Source organism: Eleginops maclovinus, chromosome 17 (assembly GCF_036324505.1).
Source record: "Eleginops maclovinus isolate JMC-PN-2008 ecotype Puerto Natales chromosome 17, JC_Emac_rtc_rv5, whole genome shotgun sequence".
Taxonomy (NCBI): Eukaryota; Metazoa; Chordata; class Actinopteri; order Perciformes; family Eleginopidae; genus Eleginops; species Eleginops maclovinus.
Genome location: NC_086365.1, coordinates 4,576,559 through 4,590,188, shown reverse-complemented (window position 1 = coordinate 4,590,188; position 13,630 = coordinate 4,576,559). Strand labels below are relative to the sequence as shown.

Sequence of the window (13,630 nt, the reverse complement as noted above, 5' to 3'; positions counted from 1 at the left end):
TTCCCAGCTGACAGTGAGTGATGCTGTACATTCAGACTCCTGCCGGTTACACGTGATTCTGATCAGTGATAAAACGTCACACACAACCTTAACATCTTGGCTGACCTGCGGGGGAATGAAGCTGAAGTAGCCAGAGGAAATGTAAAGGCTACAGATTTGAATCCAGGGAAGAGGAGATGAATAACAGATTGTTTTTGCACTCTTATTAACCCCAGGAGGAAGGGGAGGTAGAGGCGCATTCAAAAGAACAATCGAGGGGGCTTTCTACACTCATTTGTGATTGGATTATTATGGTGTGAGTGATGCTTGGGCTCAGATTGGCAGTAAATGAAGTCACATTAAGTAATTATGGCAAACTAAGAGGTGGCCAAAGTCGATTTCATGGCATCGGAAAGGCAACAGGCAGTGGGGCCAGATGTGCGGGGCGGCAGAGAGAGGAAGACTTCAGCATCCTGTGCCGCTCCCACACACAGGCTGGCACACGATGAAGGGACGGTGATTGGCATGAAGGCTTCAGAACGGTTCCAGCGAGTTTATGAGCGCAGGTTTTTGGTGTAATTGTGACATTGATTAAGCCAACAAATCCGAGGCAACACAGACAGGTTGGTTTGAATTCTCGATTACTCTGAAGACTGGCCAAGTTTCTATAAAAACAAATTCCACTTCCACATGATGTGGACCCTAAAGTACAGACTGTGATGGCAAAAATAGCAAAAGTGTTGCTGAGGGAAATGCAGCCTAAGCTCTGTCTGCCCTTAGTTACTGTTGCTACCTTTGACAACTTAGTGACAACAAGCTGCTGTTTGTATGTGTGTGTAAACAAACCTGGATACATATGTATGCCTACACACACAGCTTGATTCTGAGGATGACGGCTCATTAAGTACACTACCTAAAAAAGACGGACCGTTACCCTGAACAAAACAGAATGTAGGGAGGCATTAAGTGTGCATCCACACACACACACACACACACACACACACACACACACATACACACACACACACACACACTCAGAGGGAGCAGCCATGCAGGAATACTAGGGATTGTTAGTTTTCCCATCTCCAAACTTTTCTCTCCTCTCCTCCCCCGTGTCACTGCTGACAGGAAGGGATGGTGTGATTTATTCCTGTCATTCAGTCGTAATAACAAGGAGGACTTCCTTTGAGTTGTGTTCGCTAGAGGGAGGGGGGGCTGCGTCAGAGTGGTAGAGATAATTGTCATTCATAAAGTCAGTGTGGTGTTAAAAAGGAATCAAAAGTCAGAGAGCCCTCGTTTGCACCTGAGAAAGGTTGGTATTCTGTGAAGAGGAGGAGGAAACAGTCCTACAAAATGTTTCCACAACAATTCAAAGTTTTACTTATTGACTAAATCTGTTTTCCCACCAGGTTAACGTACCTGTCTCTACGTCCTGGGTGTAGAAGTGCAGGGTGTCGCAGATTTCGGTGACGAACACTGGTCTGTAGTTGGCCACTCGTTCCTTTTCTTCTGTTACATACACAACCTCCTCTACTGGTTTCTCCTCGTAATTGGCCCAGATCTGCAAAACACAAACACACAGGGGACAGGTCAGTAAACGCATCATATGCTTTTTAATTCATTTCAATCTCATTGGATAAGGTCTATCTTTAATAATGTTGTCACTCTTTTATGAAATAGCTTTTGGTTCCATTTAGATCTTCATATCCACTGAGACAGCTTCCTTTTTCTTTAACCAAAGGATTTCCAAATGAGTGGGACACAGGTCATTTAAATACAAAGCTCCTTTTGATTGGAATAATCTTCCTCTTTCTGTTAGATCCATTACCTCTTCCCACTAATCAAGGACATGTTTATATTCACACCTTGTTTATGCCTTTAGCATACCAACTTACATTCAAACTTTATTATCTGGTCATTGTTTTTCCTGTACAACTGTCGAGGGCTGGAGGTGGTGAGAGGGTGAGCGAGCTTTCTGTATGTGTGTATATGTACTAGTGTATGTTATGTTATGCAACTGTCTATGTGTTGGATCATTTGTGTATTTATGTTTGAGGAGCCACTTGAAAATGAGAAGCCAAATCTCAAGTGGCTTTCCTTCAATATTTCTCAAATTCTCAATTATCCAATACTTCTGCTTAAGCAGTTTAGAGTATAATTTGAGGAACAGAAACGTAAATGAGGATAGTAGATTGAGAACTTGAATCAAACTAACAACTGTCTAATGTTTCTCATTTGTCTATTAACTCAATATGTTCACAGCTTTTTTCTCCCACCTGAGACAGAACATTGATCCATACATTTTCCGTGTAATTGGGTCACATAATTGTGAGAGCATCATTATAATGAAAGAGATAGACATAAAGGAAGGCACTGACGCATTACTGATTTGTTTGATGAAATCAAAATGTATTACTCATTATGTTGGGCCAAACTAAAACATTTCATTCCAACCACAGCTTTCTGAACAACGATTACACTAAACAGACGTTTCAATTCAAAGCACATAATAGTGGAGATTCTTTTGTCTACATGGTAAGTGTGATGGAAACTTCTGGAGCAATGGAGACCAAACTCAGAGAGAAACAGGAGAGCTGGAACTTTGATGGCAAACACTGAAGGTTTATTATGAAGTTAACGGCCGGAGAATTGACTACACGTGCTGCAGCCACGAGTTGACGCAGCGGTTGCCCGACCAGTTCTGAAGATCTCTACTGAAGGACGAGGTTTTAGATAGTTCCGAATAGACAATCAACATTCTTCAGTCCCCAGACTAAACAAATATGGATCCTAAACCTAACTAAAGCTGTCGTACATCAGAAAAGAATGAACACCAGGGAACCTACCTTCCAGATAAGGGCTTCTAGACATCCCTAAACAATAAACTATCTCAGGTGAGCTTATGCTCGGTCAGAAACTGAAAAGGAGAAAATGAAGAACTAGGTCAAAGGTTAAACACCTAAGCAAAATATTCCCTAATAGTAAGAGTTATAATAGACCAATCGACTGATTCCACACTCCCCGCTGATGATTTGAAAGTAATCATGCTTTTTTATAAACGACTCTGCAAATGATTAGAAACTGGATAATCCTCACGGTAAAAGTTGCCAAATGAGTTTCAGTTTAGAGACTCAAGAGAATAGTCTGTAATTTAGGGGCAAAGACATAAAAACAATTAAAACTTGCAGCCCTAACTTAGAGTTAAATTAAAGTACAATAGCAAGAAACAATGTGCTGCTCATAATTAAGATGTTTCTGTTAAAACGTGACAAACAAAACCATCTTTAAGATTAAAAATATAGCAGAGAAAAGAATCCAACATGCCCCAACTAGTGTCAATGATAACCACCAATTCTACGTCAAACGTTTTAGACCTTGGAAGTTTTGTAATGTGAGGATATTTAACGAGTTTAACGTTATTGTTAGAATCAGGTTGAGGTTAGCCATGGACTGTGGTGTTGTTGATGACAGGTTAGGGAAACAATAAAGTCAATGAGCTTCCTCACAAGCATATTAATGTGTGTGTAAACAGGCTGAATCCTTTCTATTCTGCATCAAGGTTACTTCTTTTCCGGCTCCCCAGGAGAAACAGAGGGCAGGAGGCTCATTACGGAGAAGTGCTTTGCCTTGGGCCACATATCAAACTGCATGGATGTCAGTGAGGGTGTGTGTGTGTGTGTGTGTGTGTGTGTGTGTGTGTGTGTGTGTGTGTGTGTGTGTGTGTGTGTGTGTGTGTGTGTGTGTGTGTGTGTGTGTGTGTGTGTGTGTATGTGTGTGTGTGTTTAGAGAGCAAGGGATGCGGCAGAAAGAGTAGGTGGTTGTCAGGACTGTATATAAAAAAGGTGTATACGGCTCCAAGTACAGTAAATGTATTAAAGCACGGGTCCCGACACAGGATGGTCCGAATGAAAGCGATCCAATCAACTCCCTGCAGATGAAGCGAAGGGGGGGGGAGACGGAGAGTGAAGAGGGGCGGGGAACTCAAAAGTCAAAAAGTGCACCCGAGCTCCACGGTGCTCCAACTTCTCGTGCATCAGCAGCAGCAGCTCAGCGTGTTTTCTCTTGTAATTTCTGCAGGCTATTTGGGAAGTGTTTACTTTGAAAGGTTACAGAAAGAGAGGGGGAAAAGGCAGACAGATTTTCTTCTTTTTTTTTTAATAAGGCAGTGATATTACCCAATTAGGTTCTGGGTAATTATTTAACGGTGTGGTATCATAGAGCTAATTAGATTAGCTAGTTTTAATGTTTCACTTTTTTCCCTCTTGCCTTAGCTCATCTGCAGAGCTGCTAGTGTAAAGCCTTAGTTAATCATACCCGAGGCTGCTTTTTCTTTTTAATATATATTCTGGCTCTTCAGCACGCTATGATTATCCTTTTACCTCATTGATGTGGTGATGAGAGGGAACTGTGTGTGTCTGTGCTCACAAGAGAAATTGGAGAATGAGGAAGGGGAAATTAAATGATATTAATAACCATGGGACAAATGCTTGCAACTGTTAGCCATGAAAAGAGTGACTGCTGCCCTGACTACCCCCCCAACAAAAGACAGGGCCACACTACCCAATTACCTCTTCAATTATTCATCCCACCAATGCTGAAGGACGGAAGGAGCTGGAGAACGGAAAATAAAAAGGTGGAAATTCTGTGGATTGAGGGCGAGCGAGGTTAATGAAGACCGAAAATGCAGCCACGCTTCGTAAACCCTGAGATCAACCTGGATTTTTTTTTGTGTATGGCATTAGACCTGCATGTGCATTATTAGCACCATTACATACACACATTATATGCACAGACACAAATGCTGGAATGCAAACACGCTTCCCTCGTTGCAACGGCGCTGACATGGCTTTAAATCAAATGTGCGGCAATAATTATGGAAGACAAAGATTAGAGTGTCACGTTTTATTAGGCTGGTGGCCATCACCGTGGCACCTTGAGGGTGGTAGCAAGTGGGTGGGCTTATGGTTGGGATCTGATACCAAGCATAGCCACAGGGCTTCCTGTTGACCTCTGACTCTGTGGCGAGTGTGACTCTCGAAGTGACAGGTAAAAATAAAACGGTGATTGAAATTTGCACAACTGCATACAACTATCACAGGACCAACAGATGCAGATAGAATCAACAATATGAACAGGCAGGCGATCCCTTGCACCCAAAATCTGGATTGTTTTGTTTTGTTGATGTCTTTTTTACCTTCCATTTCCAGCTCCTACTCTGCATATGGGCAGTTCAACGTGATGTGTTCTTTTTTCTCTGTTGCAACCAACAAAAGATCTATTGTTGTTTGAGTTGCCGAAGAGTGCACGGCTGGATATTTGAAGGTTTCCAGTAAAATGAAATCCTACTTCTTCTACTCCCTTTGTAGCTGCACATGTGAATTAGGGCTATTGCTTTGTCCGCACAGAAGGCTTAGCGTGAACAGCACGCTAACTGAGATGCAGCTTAAGGCCACTTTCTGGTTTGGGTAGTGTTTGCACACAAGTGGAACGTGAGAATGGATTGGTAATATTGATAAAATTGATACTTTTCATGCTTTAATTCTATCATGCTTATAACAGAAGCATTAAAAAGTTGTCTCCAGTATAGTCACGCTATGAGAAGCACACATTGGAGCTGAAAACGTTACCATGAAATGTTTGAGAACACAAGCTGTCGCATGGGCCCAACACTCAAAAATAAATATTGAAAGTATGTTTAGTTCTTTAAAGTATTTACACTAGTACAAGATATCCCTCGCACATAAAGAGCATCTGTCACGGTAAAAATACAATTGGAAGATCATCTATTGGTTATTTGTTTCACACGGTTTTGCATCAGGATAACTGTAGAGCTTCATCTCTTTTTAAAGTAGAGAAAATACACGCAGACGCCCGCGCGCGCACACACACACACGCTGTGCCCAGGGCTGATGACCTTCCGTAAGCAGCCAACCATCCTGTTTGTTCCACTTGAATGCAGGTATGTGACTGCTGCTTCTGCAACTGCAGCCAGACGCTAGAGACACCAAGCTGCCAGAGACAATGAAGGGGGGGGGGGGGGGCAGAGAGAGGAGAGCGATAGAAAGATGGGGAAAAGGAAAAAAGCAGCAGCCCATTAAGCTCGGGCTGAAAGGACAACAAGTCCTAATAATGGAGGCCGATCTGAGAGAGATGGCAGGTTAGGCTGACCTTCACAACTCCTGAATGACAAAACACACTTGTGAGTGCAGAGGGGTGATGTGACGACTGGCCCCATGAAAGAAGTGTTCACCAACAGAGTGGGGAGAAGGTCTGCTTCTATTTACATTTCACAAATTCATGTCTGTCACGTCTCATTCAGGTAGCAGAGTCCATGTAGTGCCTTTTTCTGTGCTGTTTTCAATCGATTCCAATGAGGACCAAGCGCATGCAATCGGAGGTAGCCGACTCCAGAGAAGGTGCAGCACCCAGCGTCTATTTTTTCTGAATGCTCCGACGGTTTGATGTGGCGCTGTGAGATGAAAATATTGAACTTTTCAGAAGATTGCCGGTGAAAAGCTTGTTTTTGGGCTGTGTCTGTCAGACAGAAACTATCATAACAGAGACCTAAAGGCCCATTTGTCGGAGCAGATCAGCCGGGTGGACACCGGATGCTGCTGCCGTGAGTATGAGACTTTTATCGTCCTTCTTCCTTGTTTATGGCTGTCAGACAGAGCAGTGACAAGCTCATACATTCATAGTGTGGGAGCAAGAATCATCTAAGTGGTGGTCAAAGTGGAAAAATATACACTTACAACAGTGGTCACGAAAACAAAAAAGAGCTGGGAGTGTTTTCTTGATGAAACGCTGAGGGCGCCTCTTTCTGGCCTTTTTCTATGTGGACACAGGCCCCAACTCATCCATTTCCCGGCTTCCTTAATCTTGCTACACCTCTTAAGCCTTACACAGATGAAACGTGGATGCAAACCACAAACATCCTGAAGAAGAAATACCTGTCTGTTGGGCAAATCATTACAGCAATTCACTGGTGGCCAGATTTAATTTCTGAGCTTGGCACATCAGACACTTCTCTGATGGAAGAGTAACTCTGCTTTGGAGAGCTCTGCTGGCTGCTGATCAACTCAGCGCTGATTTGTAGGGATATTTCTAATTTGATAAAGAGCGCAGCAGCGAAGAACGACTGAGATACATTCATACAGTAGATACACACACACAAGCACAGGTGGGTGAATACACAAACAGATGGATGACTGAACACACAGATGGATGACTGAACAAGGGGGTGAAGGTTGGTTTGAACACTGATTAAAGTCCTCAGAGAGTCAATTCTAGTCAAAAATTGCTCCATAAAGTATATCATGCACTAAAAGCAGGCCCACATTTCAAGAATAAAAAGACAAAGGGTGTGGCTTTAACCTTATTCAGTCCAACCCGACTGTCATACTAAATCACATAGAATTTGGTTTACAAGTTGTTTAGGAGTAAATCTCTATAGAAAGTTTCCTATGATTTGAGAAAATAAGAAGATGATACACCCCTTTTCTGATTAATCTGATACTCAGAAGAGAGCGCTCCCTGAAGAGAACATTATGAGCACTCCTCCAAACACAGTCCGTCTTCACAGTTCCTCATTAGCCCGTCTTTGCGATACTAATGCACTCTATAAGAAGCGCTCGACAGCTGCAGTATGCACATGTCGCTGCCCACTGATTCAAACACACCTCACTGGAGAAGGTATCTGAGCCCCTCGCAGCCTATGATGAACTCTCTGAGACAATGCAGCTGTCTGAAAGTAGCTGATGTATGTTTGAATATGAGCGAGATATTATAGAGTGGCCCGTCTTCTTACATGGCTCCATTGTTATTTTATTACCGAATAACACTTGGAGAACAATTGAAATCAATAGGAGCATGTTAGTCATAAGAGCGCACTTTGTAAATCAATTTAGCCCCCATTATATCCCTGATGAATCCCCTTTGGAGAGAATGGATAATTAATTCAATCGAGGGCACGTTTTTTCTGTCTTTCGGTGCTTCAGTGTTCACTTGTGGCCTTTTTAAGAAGCTCACTTCAAAAAGCTTAAAGCTCGACTCAAGAATAGAAAGGGACCACATTTACTTACGATCACTTTGATGCCGTATAGATGCCGGCTGGGTGAACAACAATGCAAGGTATCAAAGGGAAAAGAAGGCTGCCTCTTCCAATGAAAGGTAAACACAGACCTTTCTGCTCTAAATCATGCTCCTCTGTAGAAAATACTCACTTTTGTGGCCCAAACAATCAGCTTTATGATACTTCCTGTATGTTCTGTTTTAGTATTCAGTGCATTCCCTCCATAATATTTCTTACAAACATTATCCTGGTGAATACAACAAATTGATTGGCCTTCAAAGTGGAAAGCGCTCAATAGAAATCAGCATTGCAGTCACGTTCATGAGTGGGACAGGTTGGCGTGGCAGAAAGGTGAATGACCCGGATTTCCTTTTGCTCGATGATGTTGTCCATATCGACAAAGCCATTAGAGGCTGAGAATGATCAACAAGACAGACAATTGCTTCAACACAACTGCTATGATTGAGTCGCCTCCTCTTAAAGTCACTTTAACACTTGAAAAATGAATCAATTCCTCACGTCATGCGGGTTTCATGACATTTATAATTAGATAAGTATTTAAAGGTGCATTGGTGGCATAGACCAGGGTGTAATTCCTCATTAGCATCAATAATTCAAGCCTTGATAAACAGGTGGAGGGTTATTGGCTTATGATAAGTTGAAATGGGGGGTTCAGGTTAAAATCACCCGTTACAAATGAGTAAAAAAGCAAGTAATATTCTCCATATGGACATTTGAAAAATAAATCAAAACACTGGAAAATATTCTTTGTCTCTGCTCCTCTTTGCTGATGCAATTGCTACTTTGGTTATTCAAAGATGACTCAACTAATGTGATAAAAGGTTGGTGCCAGGTAAATCCTGGGAGAAGATAAAGGTAGCACACTGCTCCACTGACTGACAGGCGGCCTACAAGGGTCCCTCACTTAGATTTATCGGCAGTTTTACAGTTCATTTGAGTGATCACAATGGATGTGACACAACAGACCTGTTGTCTGTATTGATCTTAATTGGACAGTGAGTTGAGTGACAGGTGTCAGGGCTGTCCGATCGCTCTTGTACAGTAGAGAGAAAAGACATTAACCCAATGCAATCGCATAGCCCTAAAAGGCTCGCCTCCAAGGTTAAATGGGGTTTTGGTACATTAACCCTGATGGTTAACCTTGTCGTGGTGGGATAAGTAAGAGGGGCGGCCATGGAAGAGGAGGAGATCTGATTTATTGGAGGGGAGGCTTTGCTTGTATGCAAGCTTCTTGTCATTCCTTCCCTGCTGTCCACATATTTAGACATAAAGCATGGCAGTCTTGCATCATAAAGCATATAGACACGGGCTAAGAAGACACAAACATATGTACGTGCACAGAGGCACTGTCGTGGCCTTGGGAAGGATTGGTCCAGGTTGAGCTACGATGGTGTAGCAACATGCTTCCTGCCACAGTGGGCTAATACAGGACGACTGCAAGGCCACACAGGCGGACCCGGTAACTTAAAACGTCAGCTGCACACAGGCCTATCTGACAAGCTGTAAAAACTGAAGTCACGTAACACCAGTACATCATGTTTGGGGGGACGATTGGTCTAACACATCAATCATTTTAAAAAGGGAGATTGTTTTGACAAGGTTTTATCCGTATAGTTAAAAAAAACACATTAATAAATAAATAAAAACAGTCACAAATACACTTAACCTAGGAAACATCTGGAGGTGAAATCTAATATACCAATAGATTCTATAATAAACAATTCTGTATTTTTGTATTTATGTTATCATTACAGGACACATTACAGTTTTAGGCAAAATGACCTCCTCAAAGAGTGCCAAGCTCTAGGTTGTAGGTTAAAGCCAAAGCAACACCGACTGTGGATTTCAACTCTTGGATACACTGCCCACCACAGGAGCCCAATCAATCCTAATCTCCTTCAATAAGACTATTAGAAAAATAGGTGTCCGTTTTCACATCCCGAGCAGACACTGAAGGAAGAGAGTGAAAGCAGGAGAAGGATGGAGGGGAGAGTCTCTCGGATGTGGTTACTTAGCAGATAAATTATGCATTAAAACTGCACAGGTGGCGCGGGACAGGGTTTTTAGGTGAAGGGAGGGAGCCGAGCAGCTGGGAATTCATAAGAGAAACGGGAGAGCGAGCGAAGGAGAGAGGGAGAAGCGGGAGAGAAAACCATACTCCCTAGCTTCATATCACAGCCAACAGATGTTCTCACATCACAGAGGCGGCAGGCGGGCGGCAGGGCCACTCAACCCCGGCTTACACGGCTAATATGTCCCCCCTTATGCCACCCCACACACACGGACACACACGGGAGACAGTTGAGGGCTCAGGGATGACCTAAGGCTCTCGCAGCGGTAACTTGTTACACTTTTTAAATTGACATAAATTGATCCACTTAGACGTATGTGTTGAGTCGGGGGGTGGGGGGTGAGAGCTGGTCTGTCAGAGCCGCTGAGAAAGTACTATACGTTTATTTATTTACTTAGCACATTTGAGTGCAAATAAAAGACAAAAGAGCAAATAAAATACAGAACAATAAAGAAATATGCGAAGAATGAATAATTACTATCTTGCGACTGACAGGTTGGTGGCACTTCTGCATATACTAAAGGAGGGCAAGGTGTAACCATGGAAACAGGACATGTGGGTGCATGTGTAATGACATGCACACAAACCTACACCTGTGCCACCGTCCTGATTGGCGCCACCCTACTTAGCCGGTATGGAAAACCAGACGGCTGCACCAGGCACAGCTCACACACACAGACCAAACCACACACATCGTCCCTGGAGGCAGTCACTCACAGCATATGGAGCCTTATGTCAAGTTGGCCTTTTTTTGGTCATATTTAACCGGAGCAGTGACTGTGTCCATCCGTGGCCATTAAAAGATGATCAAGCCGAGCGAAGTGTCGTCAGATCAGAACAAAAAAGCGGCGCCGGGGAATAAGCACGCCATTAAAAGCCGGCCAGCTGCAAGTGTGAGAGCAAGTGATACATACACTCCATCTTTAAATAGCGCAGATAGAGAGGCGGGGGAAAAAATCGACTGAAAGGAAGCAGGGTTACAAAATAATTAAGCTTTAGTCCAGACAAACACTTTGTGTGATTTTGTATCGTGATAACCTTGGTAAAAAGTAAGCAGGATGCAGAGCGGTTTCAGAGGGACGCAAGCTTTTCCTGATTTGGGTTTGATTGCTATGTTTACATGAGGTGCACTGATTTTGCATTTCTAGATCACTTTCCCCATATTCTTTGACCTTGTCCTCTTCCTTTCACAGCCATTGTTATGACTTTGAATGCACATGGGTGAAGTTCCGCTGGCTTAACGACATGTGGGGCTGAAATGAAGGAGAAAACTCAGATTTTTTACAGCACCTCGTGTCCCTTCCGCCCTCCGTTGTTCTTTCTGTCCTTCCTCTGTAAGATATGGTTATAAACTCAAGCTGATTAATATTGATTATTGTGTCCATCAGTGGAAATAATGGAAGAGCTCAAAGTTACACAGACAGGAAGAGGAAAAGGGGAGAACAAAGTGAGGTGATTAAAAAACCAGAACTACCGCCATGTTAAAATGTGTAAGTATTCTATTAAAGGCAATTAATCAACTTTTTAATTAACAGGCTAGTTTGTAGTGGGTTGCCACGCTGTTGCCATGACGACTGGTTTTTCTAGGGTGGCGTTATCTCTTCTCTTTCTCTGTGGAGGACTCCTGATCATTTTTCTCTCTGATCACACCTTCCACTCGATTGTTCTTCCGCTCCCTATGCACTCTCCATTTAAGGAGAAGGAAAATAATAGAGGTATGAAAAGGGGAGGGGGCTACGCAGGCAGAGCTGGTGGGGGATTAAGGGAACTGGGAAGAGATGCAGGATAGCAGAGAGTGACAGAGAGGTTAATATGGATCTGGCTTTGGCAAGAAGCAGCGATGGAAAGAGAAAACAAGAACGAAGAAAAGGGAAATAGAAAGGGGGAGGGGGAGAAGGGTAAGGGGAGGAAAGCTATGGTAATACTATCACATCAGAGGTAATGCTCCTTGAATCACATCTCACAGTTTGTTGAGCGATTCAAAAGGTCTACTGATGCTCTCCCAGTTTGACAAACAACTGAACTAATCAGCGTCTCTTTAGGAGGGACGGTCGGTCACGTGTGTGTCAGAGACCAAATCCTAACTCATAAGTTGACAGAGGCAGGAGATCAACAGAGCTTTAACAGCCCTATGAGTCAGATGACCGGGCACTTGAGGCATTTAGGATTTTGCTGATTTGCCCATTCAACCCATTTACCACTGAGATGTGAAATTGGTCCGACGGATTAAGTATTTGATTCCTTTGTTTACTGGTGAATGTAGGAAAAGACCACATGACCTTCAGCAAACTGCAGTAGCTAGTGTTGACTGGTAAAAAAAGTGATGAAATATGTTTGTCCACAACTTTTTCATCAGAAACAATATAAAAGGATTAAATGCTGGACTAACATGACAAAATGATCAGTTTTGGCTAGGCTATACTGAATGAAATGTTCAATAAAAAAGTGGATGTGACATACTGTAGAACTAAGTATAAGTTTAAAAAAAGTCACTTACAAAATGAAGCAAAACAACTTTGACTAGCAATGACTTGAAAAGGATGACCTTTAGGTAAAAACAAGCTGACAACTTATACATTTTGAGACAGAAAACTATGACGGATACAAACAACTCAAATATGAATTGAACTTATAAGCATTTTATTTAAATTAGGTGTCAAAATGAACACTGGCAGCAGTAAAATCCAAAATGGATACAAAGGCAATGCTCAAAAGGCATATTACATCAGGTAATGTGAAACTAATTTGCAAATGATTTGATTCTTATTTGCAAAGTGAAAGTATTTTCCATTTCCTTTCAGGACAAAAGGCCTTATTCTATGTCTCAACATCTGTCTCAACGAGATGCTCTGACCCAAGTAACATATTGAAACCATGCTAAACGTTTTTGCAGAGACCCATATTGACACAAGAGGAAGTAGCAGAAATGAGCTGGGGAAGTAGTGTGGGAAATGTGGGGATAAAAGACAGGAACAAACTGAAAAAAAGAGGCTGAGAGAGACTGGTACAACAGGGGGAATCGGAAGTGTAGTGATGACGAGAGCCTGTTTATGTAACCGTCTCTCCCCGAGGCATGAGAGAGGGGAAGAGAGCGACTCAGTAAAATGCACAAAAACACACTTGCAAAACTAGCAGGAGTGGACCCGTTCTCTAGATGTGGAGTGTTTTCTGCAGGCAAGCCAACCAGGAGAACGAGCAGAGTTAAAAGTGGGCTGACCTAAATTACAAGGGGAAGGCTTAAGAATCCATCAAGAATCATCTCAAACCTGACTTTGTTGGTGACAAAGAGGCAACAGAGGAGGACAGGCACAGAGTTATTTCTTGTCCGCCCTGTTAATAAACCCTTCCACCCCCTTAACTCTGACTGATGGGATGGATTAGGCCAGCCACACCTCTAATGGTCAGTCAAATACAAACTAACAACACGGAGAATGCAGAACAACTCATCAACTACTTGGATCTGTTAACAATTATAGTATATCAATTCA

General features: G+C 42.7%; 1 protein-coding gene across 1 annotated transcript in view; it reads right to left on the bottom strand.

Moving 5' to 3' along the window:
* Positions 1 to 13,630, bottom strand: part of snd1 (staphylococcal nuclease and tudor domain containing 1) — a 175,131-nt gene that overhangs the window by 34,951 nt on the left and 126,550 nt on the right. The window contains exon 18 of the mRNA XM_063905770.1: positions 1,399 to 1,540. Within this exon, the coding sequence (XP_063761840.1) occupies positions 1,399 to 1,540 (142 nt within the window). The remainder of the gene's footprint in view (positions 1 to 1,398; positions 1,541 to 13,630) is intronic.